This window comes from Mesoplodon mirus (assembly GCF_964341445.2).
Source record: "Mesoplodon mirus genome assembly, chromosome: 9".
NCBI lineage: Eukaryota > Metazoa > Chordata > Mammalia > Artiodactyla > Ziphiidae > Mesoplodon > Mesoplodon mirus.
In genome coordinates, this window is record NC_138985.1 from 29,843,827 (window position 1) to 29,863,835 (window position 20,009).

General features: G+C 59.8%; 1 protein-coding gene across 4 annotated transcripts in view; it reads left to right on the plus strand.

Moving 5' to 3' along the window:
- Positions 1 to 3,903: 3,903 nt before the first annotated feature.
- The window catches only part of ADCY1 (adenylate cyclase 1), a gene marked incomplete at its 5' end in the record, with an annotated part of 122,103 nt that continues 105,997 nt past the window's right edge, over positions 3,904 to 20,009 (plus strand). For 3 of the 4 annotated variants that reach the window (XM_082632857.1, XM_082632859.1, XM_082632858.1), the window contains one exon: positions 3,904 to 4,548. In XM_082632857.1, coding sequence (XP_082488983.1) covers positions 3,904 to 4,548 — 645 coding nt within the window. The remainder of the gene's footprint in view (positions 4,549 to 20,009) is intronic. The other variant, XM_082632860.1, reaches the window with a different exon arrangement.

Genomic DNA, 20,009 nt, shown 5'->3' on the forward strand with positions numbered 1-20,009 from the left:
ACGCCCCTGGTATCATGGTCTCTGTTCGGACATGCCTAAAACTCACACATTTACCTCAAAGGGTCTGACTGACACTTGCCCCCTTCCTGTGTGCATGGGATGCTCATTCATGAGAGACAAAAGCCGTCCACTTTGTGCTTACGAAGTGCAGGCTCTGTGTGCATTTGAGCCTCTCTTCCCATGATAACTCTGTGAGCCAGGGGCTGTTATCTACTCAATCTAAGGAGGACATGGGGGCACAGAGAGGTTGAGTAACCTGCCCAAAGTCACACAGCTAGGAAGGGTGGTGCTGGGATACCAGCCCAGCTATGTGACTCAGGGTCCACCACCCCTGTGGTGTCCTCGATGCTGGACCTGGCTCCAGGCTGGGCCCACCCTGAACCACGCCCATGCACAATCTGAAATTGGATTTATTTCTGAGAAGGCCAGGGCCCTTGGCAGTTGTGAGGCTCAAATGCAAAGATACACATGAGATTTGTAAACAACAGGAAGTCAGACAGAGGCCCAGTGGCGTTCCTGCTGCAAGAAGTACTGCCTGTCTGTCTCAAGTGAGGCGTCAGCTCTCTTTCTGAAAGTGGGGAGAGGACTATGATACCCCCAGGGGAACAAGAGGGCCAAAGGTATACTGGTTTTGTTTTGCTTTTTTTTTGGAGAGGAAAGCTTTTGTTCGGTGACAAGGAGATAACCGAATGCCCGTCTTCCCAGACCAGCAGGACACAACACGGCCCACGATGGTGCCCTGCATCGGTTCACCTCTGCTGGGGAGGACATGCCCCCCAGAAGAGCAGAATTTCTCCTTGTGATCTTTGCAACCCCTTCACTGTTGGTCAATATTTACCCTCTGTAACATGGAACATTATCCAAGATAGACCATATGCTAGATGTATCAGTCTGCTAGGGCCCCTGTAATAAAATACTGCACACTGGGGGCTTAAACAACAGAAATGTATTCTCTCACGGAAGTGGGAGGCCAGAAGTCCAAGATCGAGCTGTGTGGGGAGGGCCACACTCCCTCTGAAGGTGCTGGGGGAGGATCTGTTCCCGGCCTCTCTCCTGACTTCCAGTGCTGCTTTGGCTTGTGTGTGTGTGAGTCTGTCTATCTCCAAATGCCCCCTTTGTATAAGGACACTGGTCACATTGGGTTAGGACCCACCTTACTCCAGAATGGCCTCATCTTAATTATATCTGCAATGACCTCATTTCCAAATAAGGTCATGTTCAGAGGTACTGGGGGTTAGGACTTCGGTATATGAATTTTGGGGGGGGGGACACAATTCAAGCCATGACATCCAGAGAGAGTATGGGGTGTGTGCATTTGACTGTCTCTCAGATAACTTCCCTGCTAGTCCTGACTGCAAACTGCCCATGTGAGGCCTTCTCCTTTCCACCCAGAAGATTCGATGAGACAAGATGAATTTATGAACAGTGCATGTCCACACTGTGGCAACCCCTCCCACCAGCTGGAGTTAGAAAGCTGGATCCCTCGCAGCTCACACGAAGCTCTGGTGTGTTCCTGTCTCCGGCATTGCACAAGCATCTCCCCGCCTCTGCTTCTTGGTCAACAAGACGAGGGTGATAAATCTTTTCTCCAGGATGCCAAATGGGATGATGGATGTGACAATGACCTGTGAACTGCACCCCATGGCCCTGGATGCTTTGTCAGGAGGACCATGTGTGGCAGCAAGCAGAGGGCATGGAGCCCGTGCCTGAATCTCTATCAACCCTGATATACACAAGCTCTTTAGAAAAGGAGTTGATGCCAATTTTGCCTATTAAATTTGTTGGGCAAGGGAAGAGTGTGCTGCTGTTCTGTGAACTTTGCACCCAGGTCGCTTTGTCATATTTCTTTCATTCTTATGTAGTTTGATCCGTTTTTGGATATTATTCAGCTTTCCTTTCATAAAATCATTAGGATAAAAAATATACTACATCATTTAACAAGAGAATATATTCTCGATACTCAGAACATAAAAAGAAAAATCCTGCAGACTTTGCTACCATTTGGGGGCAGGGAGAAAACTAGATGATGGAAGTCGGACACTTTGCCAAATGAGGGGGAGGCATGTGATCTTCGTGGTTCAGACACTGCCCTCCCAGGGCTGCCAGTTCCATGTGAGGTTGGACATAAACGAACTGATGACCAGATAGAGTGGTGGGTATTAGTGGGGAGTAGGAACTGGGGTGAGGAAGCAATTAGCTGGGTCAGGGGGAATCGGGAAGGCTTCACAGAGGAGGTGCCCTGTGTGGGGAGGCCATTTCGCCAGGAGGGACCCGATGGCCACCAAAAAATTTGCTGATGTGAACTGCTGGGGACATGGAGTGGAAGTGCTCCTGGCCTAGGCAGAGTCTGTGAGGTGCTGTCTTTATAACTATCAGCACAGGTAAGGGATTACTTTGGACTCTTACAAAAATGGCAACTTCATATGGCTCAACTAATACCGATACCAGAAAGATGTGACACACACCTCAAATTCTAATTCTTGTGCCCACATAACAATATATGGTGCAGCGGCTCTTACCCCTGGAGTCCCTGGACCCCAGGGAGTACCTCTAAAACAGACCCATGCTTGGGCTGCATTAATTAAACCTGTTTGTCTGGAAGTGGGCCTTGGGAGGACCTCCTGCAGAGGGCTAGTCTCTTGGTCTCTGTGACTTCCTGGGACCTCCAGTTCCTGGTCCATACATATAGGGGTCCACTCATATGGGAAGCAGCACGGGATGATGGAGGGGACAGGGGTTCTGCTGTGAGCCCTTACACCTCTCCACACCTCCTGGAGCTCACTGCTTACTCCGGGATCCTCATGGTAAAGGGGGGACAGAGGCACGGACCCCCAGGGGCCATTGTGAGCATAACACAGGTGAAGGCCGGCACAAAGCCCCTTCCCTTAGAGTGAATGAATGTAAGCCGTGGGTCCCACACACGCGCCATGGCAACAGCCCCTACATTCGTCCTGCTGGAAGAAGACATCTCCCCATCACTTGGGTTTCCAGTTTCCTCTTACGGCAAACGGCAGGGTCCCTTCTCCTTTCGACTCCCACCCCATCCCTGGACCAACAGCCTCCCACCTCCTTCCCTAGAGGCCTCACCGCTAGGACTCTGACCTGGCTCTTTCTGCACCCAGGTGGCACTGGCCACACGCCCCACAGCCCGAACTCCGGCTGGGGGCTCTGCCTGTCGGACTACACCACCTGGTCCCTGTTCCTGCACCCCTGCACCAACTCACGGGGGTTGTAGGAACCAGGGCAGGACTTGCCCACAGCCCGCCGTGTGGAGGGTCCCGCGTGCATTGGGCCTGTGGGGAGATGCCGTGGGCGGCCAACTTCCTCCCCGCCCCCGGGTCCTTGGGCATCGCTTCACCTGTCAGGGCCCTGGCTATGGATCCGCAGTCAAGCGTGGGGCCCACTTTGCGTTCCTCTAGAATAGAGGGACCTGCTTTTATTTGGGGGGCATGCAAGGTAAGCCCTCTCAAAGGGGAAAAGCGCAAAATTTCAGCATTTTTAACGCCCCGAGAGATAGCACAGTGCGTGGCACTGCGCACCAGTGGGGAAACTGAGGCCGGGAGCGGGCTAGGTGGGTGCCCGAGGTTCACGCGGCACCTCCGGCGGCGGGGGGCCTGGGATGCGGAGTTGGGGTGCGGGCCGGGGGCGCGCGCGTGTGCCTCGCGCGCCCAGGCCCGCGGCTCCGAGCTCGGCTGTCGCAGCGCGGTCTCCGGAGGACCGCGGCCGGGGCGCGGGCGGCGCCAGTGCGCAGGCGCAGCGGGCGGGAGGGGACGCGCTCGGGGCGCGCGCGCGGGGCAGCAGGCGCCCCAACTCTGCCCGCCGCGCCCCGGCGCCTCGCCGCCCGCCCGCCCGCCCGCCCGGCGCCCCGGCCGGCGAGGGGCGCGCCCGCTGCATGGCGCTGGGATGGCGGGGGCGCCGCGCGGCCGAGGCGGCGGCGGAGGCGGAGGCGGCGCGGGCGAGTCTGGGGGCGCCGAGCGGGCGGCGGGGCCGGGCGGCCGGCGCGGGCTGCGGGCGTGCAATGAGGAGTTCGCGTGCCCCGAGCTGGAGGCGCTGTTCCGCGGCTACACGCTGCGGCTGGAGCAGGCGGCCACGCTGAAGGCTCTGGCCGTGCTCAGTCTACTGGCGGGCGCACTGGCCCTGGCCGAGCTGCTGGGCGCGCCGGGGCCCGCGCCCGGCCTGGCCAAAGGCTCGCACCCCGTGCACTGCGTGCTCTTCCTGGCGCTGCTCGTGGTCACCAACGTCCGCTCGCTGCAGGTTCCCCAGCTGCAGCAGGTCGGCCAGCTCGCGCTGCTCTTCAGCCTCACCTTCGCGCTGCTCTGCTGTCCCTTCGCGCTCGGCGGCCCCGCCGGGGCCCACGCCGGGGCGGCAGCGGTGCCGGTGGCAGCCGACCAGGGCGTCTGGCAGCTCCTTTTGGTCACCTTCGTGTCCTATGCCCTGCTGCCCGTGCGCAGCCTGCTGGCCATCGGCTTCGGGCTCGTGGTGGCCGCCTCGCATTTGCTGGTCACGGCTACCTTGGTCCCCGCCAAGCGCCCACGTCTCTGGAGGACGGTAAGTGCCGCGCGCGCTCCCGATCCGGTCTGGGACACACCTGCCCGGGAGGGACTGGCAACGCGGGGAGAAGGGCGCGCATCGCCCGGTTGGGCAGGTGGGGAAACTGTGGCCCCGAATTCGAGGGGGGACGTTCAAGGTCACTCAGAGAATTGGGGACACAGTGGGGGCTGGCACCCTGGGGCCGACTCTTTTCCGAGTTACAGTCCACAAAGCGCTCCTGGGTGTGGAATGTGGAGACCGGTAGACTAGTGTAGAGAGGGCAAGGATTGGCAAGGTCAGGCAGCTCGTGAGCGGCCAGAGCTCGGGTCCGACGCTGTCTGTCTGTGCCCATCCCTGCAGGAGGGACGAAAAGTAGGCGCGGGGAGCAGGCCAGGGCAGGCAGGATTCCTGCGGGCTGTGCGCACAGCCTAGGGCGCCTCTCCCTCGCGCTTGGAGCCTGGAGCCCATGCGGGGCTCGCAGAGTCCCCCTCCGAACCGTGCCGCCATGGGGGAGGTGGGAAGGGGGCAAGGACTTTGGCCCCCTCCAGCCACCCTTGCGCCCAGTTGTGGACCCGTTTGGGGTCCACAGGGACAGGGTTGGCCAAGGTCGCACAGGGCTCTGGTCTCTTTCGACCTGCTCTGCCGCAGCCGGGACCCAGGCTCGCAGAGCCTGAACTTTGTCACCGTCTTTCCCGGGCGGGCAAGATCGTGGCAAGGATCCCATGCCGGCTGCTGCCTGCGGGCTCCTCCCCATCCCAAGGACCCCAGAGGTCTGAGGCAGATGTCTTGCCGTGTGGTGCTTTTGGAGCTTTTCTGTTCAGCCCAGCCTATCCCACCTGGGCTTGGAGGGCCCTGAGGGAGGGTTTTGTTTCTGCCTCTGGCTGCATTTTGGCAAGAGGGCGGGGGGAATCTGATGGGGTGGAGGAGCCCATCGAGGGAGAGAAAGGGGGAGATGGAGGAGATGGGGTGAGGAGGGGAAGCTGGACAGATGTGGCTTTGGGAGGAACAACTGGGGTGGGGGGAGTGATGGGTGTCAGACAGCTGGGGCTGGGGCCCCACTAAGGACCCACCACCCGAGGACCAAGGGGGGGGCCCCCAGATGGTGATGCCCGGGATGCACAGGGTCAGAGGGGCCATGGGACACACAGGAGTGACACAGTGCTGGACCTATATTTCAGGGCCCAGAGAGGCCAGTGTGTGGTGAGGGCTGGAAGGGGAGGAGGAGGGAGTATGTGGAGAGGGGCTGGGGGGTGGGGGGAAGAGAGGAAGGGAAGTAGGGGTGAAGGCCGGAGGCAGAGAGGAGGCAGAGATAAAGGCAGAAAAAAAGGAAAAGGGCCAGAGGGCTGCGTGCCCCCAGGGAGGGGAGGAAGGGGTGGGAGGGGGAAGGGAGAGGGGAGGGGAGGGAGGGTTTGTTTCGACAGCAGGCCTCCTATGGGCTTTGAGTGGGGCTTGTTTGACCTTCGCAGGGGGCACCCCTGTATCTCTCCCCCAACAACCCTCCCATGTGTTGTGGTTGCGCCTCTCCCCCCACCCAGCCAGGCCCCCCCAGCAAGGACAACTTCCCTACCAGGACTGGGAGGGAGGATCAGAGGCTGGGTCAGCTGCAGGTGGGGGAGGGGCCTGGACAGGCCTGGGCTGGGGCCTGGCTCAGTTTTGGTTGCACCCACGGCTTCAGTCAACTGCTTCAGTGACAGGCAGTACTATTGTCTTCTTCTTTTTTAATAACCAATGCTCTATGTAGCCTGAATTCATTCCTTTTAGAGAATTAAAAGATTAAAATAGAGAGGGGGGATGGGGAGGGGCGGTGAGTCTCTGTAAAGGTGCCTGGGGCACTCAGAACTCTGCCCTCCCCCAGGATAAGAGGAGCTCCTGTATTCTAGGGAGGAAGGGAGACCATCCTGGGGGCGTGGGAGTCGTAGGGAGCAGACATCTGGGCTTCACTGCTACTGGCTGTGATTCCCTGGGCAATGCAGAGCCTCAGTTTCCCCACCTGTCTAAAGGGCATCGCAGCTCCCCTGTAGGGCTGTGGTGAAAGTGAAAAGTTCATACTGGAAAAGCACATATTCGAAATCTTGGGCCCCTTCCGAATCGTTTTGGCTTCTTTAGAATGTTCGTATTCAAGCCCACAAGTCTGTACAGGTGGTGGTGATATTGACAGATAGATGGGGATGGATGCAGAGAAATATGTGGCGATCCGACTGTATGGTGCCCCAGGGATTCTCCCTTCCAGTTAGAAAATTCTGGGAGTCTGTGAAATCTGTCCTTGGTGAGCTCTGCAACTTGGTATTTGAGACCAGTGAAGAAGATGGCACCCACGTTTCCGAAGCATGTCCGTTGCTAATCACGCTTCACCGCCTCCCAGCCATCTTGCAGTACACTCACCTGCTGACAGCACTGCTCCCGCAGGATGGAATTTGGGGCAGGCAGAAGCCCTGCAGGACACAGGGTAGAGGCCAAAAAGAGGCAGAAGAAGGACTAGATGAATGAGGCGGTCTGTGCAGGGGTGCTGCCTTTGCTGCGTATATGCAGCGTGTCATATGCTCGCTGGAGAAAGCGTGCTCTGGGGACTGAGACCGGGGTTCACGTGTGGGCTCCCAGAGCCTCAAGCCCTCCGCAGGGAGGCTCTAGGGCTTTCTTGCAGCAATCCTGTGCCACCCTGGTGTGTGGGAATCTGGGGATGCAGCCATGTGCTTTTGGGCTCTGTAGAGCCAGGGCCAGCCCAGATGCTGGGAGGCAGAGGTGGACATGCAGAAAGCCGGCCATGTGACTGCACTGCTGGAATTTGGGGGGCTCCACCCTTCCCCGAGAGGGTGTGCCTGCTGCTTTCTGCTAGAGCAGAAAGAGTTTGGGGGGAAATGGCCTTATTCCCACCTGGCCCAGCACCAAGGATGAGCCCCGTAAATGTGGACCGAACTGGGTCCCCTCCCTCTCCCAGCCCCTTGCTTTCAGGGCCCCCTGGTTGTACCTAAACACAGTCACTCGCTTTTATTAAACTGGGCAACGTATCAGGACTGAAGGCATCACGTTCAAGAACACCTGAGGCCTCTGCTCAGAACCAGCAGGGTGGGCAGGCTGGAGGGCATGGGGTGGGGGGGTGAGCACAGCAGCCTGGGGTCCTGGGGCTTCGAGGTCGGCGGAGGGGGAGATGCCAGATTTGTCCCTTGCTGACTGACAGAGCCTTGAGGGGCGAGGCTTGGGGAGGAGGTGACTGTGCTCAGGGACAGGTTGGCTGGGGAGTGGCGGGGAAGTAGAGTCAGGGGACTGCTTGTGAAGGTCATTGCCGGGGAGTGATGGTGAGGCAGGAGGGGTGTCTCTGGAGAAGGGTTGCTGGCTCAGGGTGCCTGCCCTGCCCCTCAGGCGCCTTGCCTGTGACGGGTGCAGGGCGCAGAGCCCCAGCTTCCACCCTGTGCTGACTCTCTCCTCAGGGCTCCCTCCCGCATACCCGCTTTTTGGGCAGGTGGGTCAGGATTGCCGTCTTTTTTCAGAGGGGGGACAGCGAGGGTCCACTGCAGTGTGCAGCTTGCAGTGCAGTCTGGTTGCCTATCCACGTAAAGGAGATGTGTTTAGTGCCTGAACCACAGAAAGGGTAACAAATCGCTGCTGTCCTGGGGAGGTGGCAGCTGGCCAGAACTCCCCCTGCCCCTCCAGTTTGGTCTGAGCCCTTGAGGAGAATGTGAGTGCTGGTAGGCAGAGTCACGTGACCGCTTGCAGAATCACCACGTGTGCTGGCTGTACCGGCCGCCACACGGGCTTGGGCAGCCCATGCCTCCCGCCCCTCTGTCTCCCACCCCTCCTTCCAGACCTGTGCCCCTCCCTCAGCCCAGCGCCTCCTCAGGCGGGGCCTCCCCCCGCATGGCCCCCTGCTCCACTGGTGGCCCTCTTCCCCTCTGGTCCTCTGCATGTCCCCTCACCCCGCCTCCCTGGACCCTCTCCTGACCAGCCCGCCTCTGCAGCCATGTCGCACAGCCGGCCCCTCACCCAGGCGGGGCCCCTTCTCCTCTGGCTGGGCTCTTTCCTAGGTGGGGCCCCTCTCCTGCTGCATGTAACCCCCCAGCCTCCTGACTGCCCCCTACTGGTACCTCCCTCTCCCTCCCCTGCCCTGGCTGGATCCCATCACCCGCTGGCTCACCTGCCTTGGCTCCAGTCACTGGGCAGGGCTCAGTCCCACAGCTCCCTGTCTTACTGCCCCCGCTTCCCACCCCCTGCACATTACAGCCCGGCTGCTCCCTGAGCCTTGGGCAGTGTCCAGTGCCTCCTCCAGGCCTCCAGGTTCATGTCTAGCGGGCATCCCACAGGGAACACCTGATTCCCCAACCCCCTTGTCTGATGGGCGGTCCCCTCCCTAAACCTGGTCTGTTTCCATCACAGCTGTGTCATCCTCCCCCCAGGGCAGCCTGCTCTAACTGTAAGAAGCACCTAGAGCCGCCTACACCAGGGCAGCAGGAACTAGGGAAGTGGGGCCTGGGTGAGGGGGAACCGTCCTGGCGTCGGGCGAGGCTTCCCACCTGTTCCCCCTCTGGGTGGTCCTGTGGGCCCCAGGCTTTCCTCTGTGGCCGCCGGACCCCCAGACTGTCCACGTGCTGGAGTCTGGCCCCCCGGTGGACCTGGTGGAAGGGCCGGGGACCAGGCGAAGCAGACATGGCTGTGAAGCCTCTGCAGCTGCTCGGGCTGGGGCACCTTCTCTGGACTGTGATCCACGTTTGGGTGCCAGGCCCCGAGCTAGGGGACCAGACCACCTGCCCTCCAGAAAGTTAGTCTTTGGGGACCCCGATCAACAACTGGAACTGCAGTCTGTGCTGAGGGGAGTGTGTGTGACCTCTGGAGGCGTGTGAAGGGGACAAGGCAGACAGGGGGCTCAGGGTGGCCTCCTGAGGACAGTGTGCTTCAGTCAAGGTCCTGGACAGATGAGGCCAAGGGGCTGCTGGGCCCTGGGGCTGCAGGTGGCTGCCTGAGGGACTGAGCTGGTCGCCATGGGGCCAGGGAGGAGGGCGTGGAAGAAACGGCAGGTGGAGGGAGGCCCTGGGGCTCGGGCCACAGGGAATATTTGGAGGTGTCCCTCAAGCGGGTCCTGTGGGGAAACGTCCCGACCCGCTGCCCTTTCCAGGGGCTCACAGTGGTTCTGGGGTGATGCCCTTCTCCCCTCACATCTGTGAGGTCCACAGGGTCAGGGCCCAGCCTCTGGGTTGACGGGTCTCCTGCCGGCTCTGTGTTCCTGCAGGCTTGGAGCCCAGAAATGTCCTCGGATCATTTCCTGACTCAGATAGGGTGGGTCGGAATTCTCAGCACCGCGGGACCTCTGCTCCGAGCTGTGGTGCGGTGGGCAGGGGGCTTACCCTGTGCCTCAGTTTCCTCCGAGGTCACGCCCGCAGTTGTGTAGGTGCAGGTGGCTCTCTGGGACCGTGGCTTCCCCGCAGCGTGGGACCAGTACTCAGTGAAGTGGGAGTCTCCTCTTGTCATCACAAATTGAGCGTAGCCTGTGACCTACGAGTTTTCCCTACCTTGGTGACCCTGTGTCTGGTCTTGGTCAAACGCTGAAAGAGACGCGCAGGATGCCAGTGGCAGGCCGTCTGTCCAGACTGTGCCCTTTGGGTGTTTCCATTGCTTCTGGCCGGTGTGCTGTTGGGAGCCCTCCCGTAGCACAGCCCAGCTTGGGTCCCTGGCAGCGGCAGCCAGAGGGCTGTGTCTGTGCTGAGGCCTCCCCAGGGCCAGGGCTCTGCTCGTCCACGTGCCAGGCTGGGCAGGGGCTGGCGGTGGGGCAGGAATGGCCGCATGGCAGCCAGGAGGCCTGGGCCACTACCCCGCCCCTGCACCTCCAGGTGAGACCCTGTTCCCGGACTGCAGGCACCTTAGTTTGCACCGAGGGGCTGAGCCAGGCAGGCAGAAAAGACCTTCCCGCCCCTAAAGTGCTGGGTTCCACCATGTTTGAGGATGTGAGTCAAATGTGGTTCGTCGTCTCTCTCACACGCATGTGCATGCACACATACACACTCGAGTGCACACTCACATCCACACAAATGCAAGACAAGCACACTCATGCTCACGCACATTCCCACTTGTACGCACGTGTTCTCACATGTGTGTACATGCACACATAAACACACACCCTTGCACGCTCACAGGAACACACCCACATGCACACTCACAGGCGCGCTCACACACGTTCATGCAACACACTCTGATTATTTTTACTGTTTTCCGGGTGGACGTGTCTCCCCCGAGGGAAATGGGGCCCGGGGCCCTCCAGCTCCACGACCAGTGCATGAAATGAGACGAGGCCCCAAGCTCTGCCCAGGTGGGGAGGTCGGGTGACGGGGCCGTGCGTGTAGGACTGAGAGCCTTGGGGACGCGTGACAAGGGCCGGGACCCCCACCGGCTGTGTCCCTCTGCCCTCTGTCTGCTTTGCGTCAGTCCAGGCAGGGCAGGCTGGGCTTCCTCGGGCTCACGTCCACGCGCGGGGCGTGGCATGGGGCTGACGCGACCTCCCCGCCCACTGCAGGCTGCCCCTCACTGCCGCATCCGCGTCCCTCCTGTCTTCGTCCTCCCTGGCTCCTGCTCTGTCCCCTTCCCTCCTGGACCCTGTCTTCTTGGATTGGAGAGTGGTGGCAACTGCCTTGATACCGAGCTGCCAGGGTTCTCTGGGCGGGGCCGTGCAGAGCATGCGCACAGCTCTGGGGGGTGGGGCCTCTGCGCGCACCTGCGCGTGTTGTGGACGTGTGTGTGTGCACGAGTGCACACGTGTAATGTATGTGCATGTGTGTGCACACATAGGTGCCCGTGTGTACACATGTGCATGCATCCTGGTGTGCAGGGATGTGAATGTGTTCACGTGGGTGTGCATGTGTTGGTGGCATCCAGAGCCCTGAGTCCCACCCCGGACCTGCAGAGTCTGGGTGTCTGGGTTTGAGGCCACCCACTCTTCTTTCAGAATCCAGCACCTGCCTTGTGTCAGGCTTGGTACAGGGTCTGTGATCTGAGGGCCCACAGCCTGGGCACAGGGACAGCGAGCAGGGCCGTTGTGTGTCTAGGTCTGGAGTTGGGGGCACTTGCCGAGGTGGGCAGTGCAGCTTGGAAGGGGGCCTGGCCAGGCGGTCGCAGCCTGTGGGGACCCTGTGGGCAGCGGGGCTGCTGCAGGCCCAGAACCAGGGTGCTTATGAGGGATCCCAGGTGAGGGGCCCCTCGTGCAGGTAGGTGGAGGGGATGTCCAGGTGAGGGATCCAGGTGCAGGGGGACAGGATGCCCAGGAGAGGGACCCTGGGGACGGGACTCCCATCCGTGGTGCGTCAGGGTCACTGGACATGCTGGGTGCTCCTTCCTGCTGGCCACGCCCTGCAGAGGGGGAAGCCCTCCCTGTGGGCACATTCCCAATCTGAAGGTGCTTTCTAGTTTGATTCTGAAGTACAGAGTAACTATATCAGGGTCCAGCTTTTCCTTTGCTGAAGTAGACCCTGGCTTTCCAGGAGCACAGCTGACTCCGATGGATGGATGGGCCTTGTTGTTCATGCAGTAGCTCGTATGGGGTCCAAGGCACCATGTGCCCAGGTTGGGGGATGTCAGATGCCACACTCTGGACAAGGAGAATGACCGACCACAGCAGGGCCTGCCCCCTCGAACCTGGGCCGTGCCTGGGACCCTCACCCTCTGGCCGGCCCTCCTGTGTGGCCTCTTGTCCCGTGCACTGTCCCCCTAGCACCCTTCTCAGCAGCTGCCTGATGAGCCTGTGTGAGACTGCATTCTTCCAAGGGTGCTTCCCGCATCTGCACTGGCAGTCTTGTGCTGCATGTGAGCCTCTGAGGGAGGCGTCTGCTCTACACTCTGCCCACTGCTGCTGGGAGAACTTGGTCGTGGGCTTTGGTGGGAGGGGGAGCCTTGTGCTGGAGTGATGACCTTCTGTGAAATTGTCAGTGCATTTTTCTTAGTGCCTTTGCCTAGTTTCCTTATGGGAGAAACACTCTCTTGTTAAGAGAAGGCGTTGCCTCCTGAATCAGCCGTGGCCAAAGGGATCTGAAATGTGTGCTCTTTGAACTTGTTTTGCAAGATGGCTGCTTTCCCAAACACATGTGCCCTGCTGCATGGATGAGAAGCTCAGTGAGCACATCTGGGGAATCACTGGTTTAGCCTAAGGATTTGGAAATATCTCTGATGCTTTATTTTATTTTTTTTTTAATTTTTAAAAAATTTATTTATTTTATTTTTTAATTTTTGGCTGTGTTGGGTCTTCATCGCTGTGCGCGGGCTTTCTCTAGTTGCGGCGAGCGGGGCTACTCTTCGTTGAGCTGCGCAGGAGTCTCATTGCGGTGGCTTCTCTTGTCGCAGAGCACGGGCTCTAGGCGCGTGGGCTCAGTAGCTGTGGCTCGCGGGCTCTAGAGCGCAGGCTCAGTTGTTGTGGTGCATGGGCTCAGTTGCTCCGAGGCATGTGAGACCTTCCCGGCCCAGGGCTCGAACCTGTGTCCCCCGCATTGGCAGGCGGATTCTTAACCACTGTGCCACCAGGGAAGCCCCTGATGCTTTATTTTAAAGCAGATCCTTACCTGCAGGAATCACAAGTGGTTCCTGGGTACTCACTGTGTCCCTGGAGCACCCTGTGCCATGGGACCCTTTTCTGAAGTCCAGTTTGTTCAAGGGTCAGAAATGGGCAGTGGGGTGAGATCCTCTTTGTGGATAGAGTCGGTGTCCAGGTGTGTAAAGGTGAACAGAGGTGCTGAAATACTGCAGGTGCTGCGGACGGGTGGGTGGGACTTGGAGGCACACGGTCCTGTGGCCCAGCTCACTTGTGCACCAGCAGGTGGGGTGAGCCGGGACCCCAACACCAGGAGGTGCCCTTGATGAAGATGCCGAGGGTTACATAGCACTGCACCTGGGTCTCCCTGCCCCTACCTAGGTGTGGTGACCACAGCCCAGCGGGTCTCAGCCTTGGGGCTTAGAAACCCGATGGCAGGAGCTCACAAGAGCCCATCAGAATCTTTTAAAAAATAACTTGTTTTTATTTTATTTTTATTATGGAAACTTCAATCATACACAAGAGTAGAGGGACCAGCGTGGTGGTTTCTTGGGTAGAAGCCCTCAGCTCCAACAGTTATCAACATTGTGCCCTTCTTCTTTCGAAAGATGGTAGCCCTAAAATACTTCTATTAATTGGAAAACAGAGCTAAGAAGCAATTACATTAATTTGACAACATACCTATGAGCGATGTTGAAAAGCCAGCTATGCCTGAAAAGACGGCAAGAGCACCACCCGGCTTGCGGTGACTGAGCAGAGGTGGGAATGAATGGGTCCCCCTGTGAGCACCCTTGGAAAGGAGGTGAGAGGGACCCAGGGGTCTTAGGGCCTGGCCCACAGGCCAAACGCACAGCGGCTCTGCAGGGTGGGGTGGGGGGCGTGTGGGGAGTCAGGGGGTGGTGGAGCGGGGGGTGGGTGCTTTGGGCAGCAGCTCCCTCCTTGTCTTGTGACCGCACTGCCCTCTGTGGCTGAGGAGGACCTCCTTGGAGCCGCACCCTCGAGTCCACACACCTGGCTTCTCTGCAGGATGGGCCCTGAGTCCCCTGCTGGGGACAGTCTGGGTGGCGGCAGGTTGAAAATGGATCAAGTTCAGTGGGGAGTTTGAATGCTGAATAGGGGTGACCTTGGGGTGCCTCGGGATTGGGGGGTCAGGAGGCCGCCGAGTGAAAGGAGGGGAACCCTTGCGGGCAGAGGCATCAGTGAGCGGGAGAAGTGCCGAGGTGAGAGCGTGGTCTCCCCAGAGCTGCGCGCTGCACGGGCCGTGGGGGCATTTGGGGTGCGACACGCTCTGTACGTGGATGGGGGAAGGGGGACAGGTGAGCGGCCGGCCTGGGAAAGTGGGCAGAGCACGGGGCTCCTCGGGTCTCAGGCCTGCCGTGGAGGTGGGCCGTTGTCCTGGAGACCACGGGAGTGTGAGAGCAGCGACCGGGGGTGTGGGTGCAGTGACCGGGGGACGATCTTCTGCTGATATTTGAACTCTTTTCCAAATTGCCATGAACCTTTTAAAATTTTTGTTATTTTCTTTGTGGCGTGTGTGTGTTGTTTCCCCTTATGCAGGGTCCCTCTGAGGACACCAGGGGCACACGTCAGGTGGCTTCTTTTCCCGTTTAACTGCCCAGCTTGTAAATCTAGAGTCTTTCCTGAGGGCCCTTTGGAGATGGGGCGGGGCCCTCTGGGTGGTCCAGGTCTGACCCAGGCGCTCTGTGCTTTCTCTGTTTGGCTTCTTCTGTCTTTACATACTTGGGGCTGACCAAGCGCTCTGCAGAGGAGACTTTGGGGGAAGCCCAGCCCAGCGGAATTCCACTGGGGAACAGAGGGTCGGGGGTGTGAGTGTCTGGAACTCAGCCCACATGTGCTTCAGCACCAACGGGGTGCTTGATTCTGTCTCTCAGCTCAGCCCCCCGTTCTGAGATGGCCCCTTATGAGATGGGGAGTTTGGGGGGCAAGGGTCCCAGGGGCCAGGCTGGGCCCCGTGTCTACACTGGGTGTGGTCACTGTGCTGGGGGACTCTTGGCCAGGTGGGATTATGCCCCACCTGCTTGGGCCCTGTGGAATTGGTGCCAGCGTGGGGTCTCCCTTAGGGAAGAGGTGCAGTGCAGACCACACTCCTGGGTCCACGTGGGGACCGGGCCGTGAGCAGCCCCTTGGCTGGGGCCGTGAGCGCCACAGCGGTCCTGGTGCCATCGTCCCCGGGGAAAGCAGCCCCAGGCCGGGTGTGGTCCTGCTGGTCACCTGTGTGCCAGCCCCAGCCCAGCCTCTGAGCCCAGAAGCCAGTGGTCGGGCTCCGGAGGAGGGGCTTTCTTCTGGATTGCTGTCTTACCACGCCAAAGAGACATCCATTTGCCTAGTGTCCAGTACTGGAGGGTCCCCCTGGAGTGGGAGCCCCTTGGACATCCCCACCTGGGAGGAGGTCCACTGAGGGGCACTGAGACGTGGCACAAGTCTTTTTCGGGCCAAGTGGCAGTTTCCCACGTGGGCCTTAGAGGTGCCCGGGCACAGTTCCAGTGCTGCCGACTGCCGTCCGTGGCAAGAAGCCGTGGGCTCCCCTGGGCTGGGCAATTCTGCCCGGACTGGCTGCTAACTCCCCTGGCCCAGATGTTGTCTTGGGGCCTTCCCGGAGAGCCCCAGGGGTGATCTGCTGCTGTTTCTTTCCTGTGCTGAGCAGTGAGTGATGTCCGTGCCCCACGGGCTCACCAGGAGTGCAGCCGGGCTGGACTGGGCCCAGGATGGGATCACTGCTGCAAGAGTGGCGGTGATGCTTCGCGATGCCTCCTCCCCTGACTCTCCATCCCTCTGCCTGTGGTCACCTGCATCTCTGAGGAGCTCACGGTGACCCCCGGCCTGTCTCCCTTGTGGTTTCTGCACAGCAGGTGCTAAACCACGTGGGCACCATCTTCTGGGCACCTCCGGCCAGGCCGCGAGTTCAGAGAGCTTCATGGGAGGACTTTTTTTTTTTTTTGCTACATCACAAGGCATGTGGGATCTTAGTTCCCTGACCAGGGGTTGAACCCGTGCCCCCTGCATTGGAAGCACGGAATCTTAACCACTGGACCGCCAGGGAAGTCCAAAAGAGCTTCGTGGGGAAAAGGAAAACTCCTGAACCCTGGGGAAACCCCGGGGGTGGCCAGTTTGGATCAGTAGATGCGTTGGATGTGTGAGGAAGCTCCCAGCTGGCAAGGTGCGGGGGTGGGGGGGACGCCTGGTCCTAGTGATTCACATCAGGGGGGCTCCAGGTGGGACGGCCCTGGGGGTTCCCAGGGTGGGGTGACAGGTGGTTGGCAGACGCCCTCCCCCAGTCTCCCTGAAGCGTCCCTTCCTCCCAGTGATCCCATTTTAAGAAATCCCTTTGGGGCTTCCCTGGTGGCGCAGTGATTGAGAGTCCGCCTGCCGATGCAGGGGACACAGGTTTGTGCCCCGGTCCAGGAAGATCCCACATGCCGCGGAGCGGCTGGGCCCGTGAGCCATGGCTGCTGAGCCTGCGCGTCCGGAGCCTGTGCTCCGCAACGGGAGAGGCCACAGCAGTGAGAGGCCCGCGTATCGCAAAAAAAAAAAAAAAAAAAAAAAAAAAAATTCACAGTGATGCGCCGTTCAGGTGCGTGTAAAGGGGTGGGGGGCAGTGAGCCCTGTTGGTTGTGCAGGAAGCGAAGCTGCTGTGGCCTCGTGCTGAGCGGCAGCGGGAGAGCTGAGGGCAGTGCAGCGGGGCCTGGGGGCCAGAGTGGAAGGTGAGGGTCTTGAAGGAGCTCTAGGGCGGTCTGCCAAGGAGGGAGCAGGGACGTGGGACGGCGAAGTGCCGGCGGTGCTTAGAACTCCTGGGCGCAGGAGATGCTTTCTTGACAAGGGCTCCCAGCCCTGCCTGAGAAACTAGCCAAGACCTGGGCGTGTGATTCCATCAGCGGAGCGTGTGGGGTCTGGGGGGCAGCGGGCGAGGGCCGTCTGGCTGGAGAGCAGTTGTGTGCCTTCCTGAGTGCAGGCCAACTGCAGGGATGTAAACGCGTGATGAGGAATTCTCCCTCCAAGTCTTTGCACTGTGTCACAAGAGTGGCAGAATATTGGGAAGTGCTGCGAGTACCATCCATACATCACGGTTAAGAGAAAGATGCGCTTTGTCGTGGTTTCCTGCAGTCACTGACTCAATGATTCTGAACACACGTCCGACCGACAGAGTGGGTGCCCTGGAAGTCCCCAGCAGGGCCGCTCGGATGAGGGGACACAGACAGAAGGTCTAGCCCCCCTCCCCCCATGCCCTCCAGGTGGTGGCCTTAGCCTCCTGGCTGGGTCTGTAGCTTTGTGGTCACTGTGGACTCAGAAAAGGCCTCCATTCCACGTGCCAGACCAGGCCTGTTTGTTCTCAATCCAGCCTCAGAGATCATCTCCTCTCAGCCCCGGCAAGGCTCACCTGGCCCTCTGGGACCTGGAGTGGCCGGCACGGGAGAGCCCTGCCCGCCACAGGGGACATCTGGACGGTTCATGTTGACTGATGACCCCAGGCGCCCACCCACTGCGCGGTGCCAGCTTCTCCCTGCTCTACACTGGCCCTCCCAAGGGGCCGGGGGACCCCCAGTGCCCACTGTGGGGTGGGGTTGGCTGCCTGCCCCATGGGAAGAGGCTGCTGAGCTGCCGTGGCCATGCACACCTGTCGCCAGGTGATCTCATCCTTTTCCCTGCAGTGCTTCCTCTGCTGGCCGTCTGCCCAGGTCACGGGGCCTGCAGGGCAAGGGCTTGGGAGGGGGATGCTCCTGCCAGGCCTGCCCTGCACGCTCCAGTGCAGTTCCCTGGGCTGCGTGATCTGGTCCACGTGTGCATGTGTCTGTGGGCTGTGTCCCAGCAGCTCCCACCAGCTCAGCCTGCCCCAGAAGCCACGTCACTTTCAGACACTAGGACATGTTGATGCCTTGCCTCTTTGTTTTTTTTTTTTTTTTTAATATTTTTCCCAGTCTAGCTCTTATATTTAGATCTTTGATCCATTTTTAAAAATAAATTTATTTGTTTACTTGTTTTTATTTTTGCCGGTGTTGGGTCTTTGCTGCTGCACGCGGGCTTTCTCTAGCTGTGGCGAGCGGGGGCTACTCTTCGTTGTGGTGCACAGGCTTCTCATTGTTGCAGAGCACGGGCTCTAGGCGCATGGGCTTCAGTAGTTGTGGCACGTGGGCTCAGTAGTTGTGGCTTGCGGGCTCTAGAGCACAGGCTCAGTAGTTGTGGCGCGTGGGCTTAGTTGCTCCGTGGCATGTGGGATCTTCCTGGACCAGGGCTCGAACCCGTGTCCCCTGCATTGGCAGGCGGATTCGTAACCAGTGTGACACCAGGGAAGCCTGATGCCTTGCCTCTTATGTGCCTCTCTTTTTTTTTTTTCTTTTTTTTTTTTTTTTTTTTTTTTGCAGTACGCGGGCCTCTCCCGTTGCGGAGCACAGGCTCCGGACGCGCAGGCCCAGCGGCCATGGCCCACGGGCCCAGCCGCTCCGCGGCATGCGGGATCCCCCCGGACCAGGGCACGAACCCGCTCCCCCCGCATCGGCAGGCGGACTCCCAACCACTGCGCCACCAGGGAAGCCCTATGTGCCTCTCTTGATCGTGGAAAAGCTGGGGTCCCTCCCCACTGCCCATCTGACGATGCATATGAGAGTTGGGACACAGTCTTATCAGGTCTCGTCCGAGACAGCCTGGAGGGAGGTTGGGCAGTGCAGGTGTCTGCGTGTGAGTCCTCCCTCCGTCCCTTTCCAGCAATGTGACGGGGCCCAGCCCCCTCACCACCCCTGTGTCCTCAGTTATTCATTCAAGAAATACCAGGCACCTGCTACGATACGAGAGGCTCTGTTCCAGGCTCCTGGATCAGTCGTGGACCTGGCGGACTGAGGCCCCTCGAGGGTCAGACAGCAGGCAGGGAAGGTGACAAGTGAGTTAATGTTATATAACGTGTTGGAAGACGGTAATTGCTGAAAACAATAGAAGGAAAGGAAGAAGGAAAGAAATAGAACTGGTCAGCGGGAGAATACTCAAAGCCCAGGTGAGAGTGTGTGCATTTTTAGGTAAGCTGTTTTGAGAAGGTGACATGTGAGTGGAGGCCCTGGAGGTCCGGGGTGAGCCAGGCGCTGTGTGGGAAAGGGGTTCCCACCCAGGGACGCAGGGCAGAGGCCCTAAGAGAGCAGGCGAGGCCAGAGGGACACGAGGATGACAGGATGTAGGGGCCTCTGGCCTGGGCCACGGAGGGCTCTGGGTACAGGAAGACTGCGGGCCAGGGGTTCAGAGCAGAGGACCGTGCGGGGAGCCTGAAGGGCCGGGAGAAGCACAGGGCAGGTTAGGAGGTAGCTTGGCAGCCAAGCAGCCGTCGGCAGCGGGGTGTCAGCGCCCCGTCTGTTGGAGACGGAGCCGGGAGGATTTGCTGGTGGGGGCAATGGGCCCAGGCCTGAGAGGCTTCCAGGGGCCCGGGTCAGCTGAGGTGGGAGAGGCTACTGGGGTGAGTGCTGGGGGTGAGCAGGGGTCCTGCCAGCGTCTGTCCCATGCAGGGTTGAGCTAGGGACGTGCATGGGCTGGGGAGGGGCACGGCTGACTGGTCCAAGCTGAAGGTGTCGAGCTGGGGTCTTTGGCACAGGACTGGGCTCCCAAGGTGAGTGTGGGTGAGACACACGAGGGGTGGAGTTTGCGGTGGAGAGGGGTCCAGGTGCGAGGCGTGGACCAGAGGAGGCTGGGGAAGGGGCCAGGGGAGGGGGGCTGACAGTGGGCTGGGCACTGGGACCTGAGCCTGGGCTCAGGATGTGAAGGTGGCCCCGACCTGGTCACAGACCGCCCAGGGCAGCTGTGGAAGGGAAGGCAGGCTGGGGTGCGGCCCAGGCGGGGGTGAGGTGAGGCCTTTTCAGGAGTTTTGCTGCAAAGGGGAGAAAAATGGGAAGGCCTGGGAGAGGAAGAGGAGTTAAGAGAAGGATCTCATTTTCAGGGGAAAGAAATAATCAGACGCTTGCTGCCTAGGATGATGGTTGGAAGTTGCAGG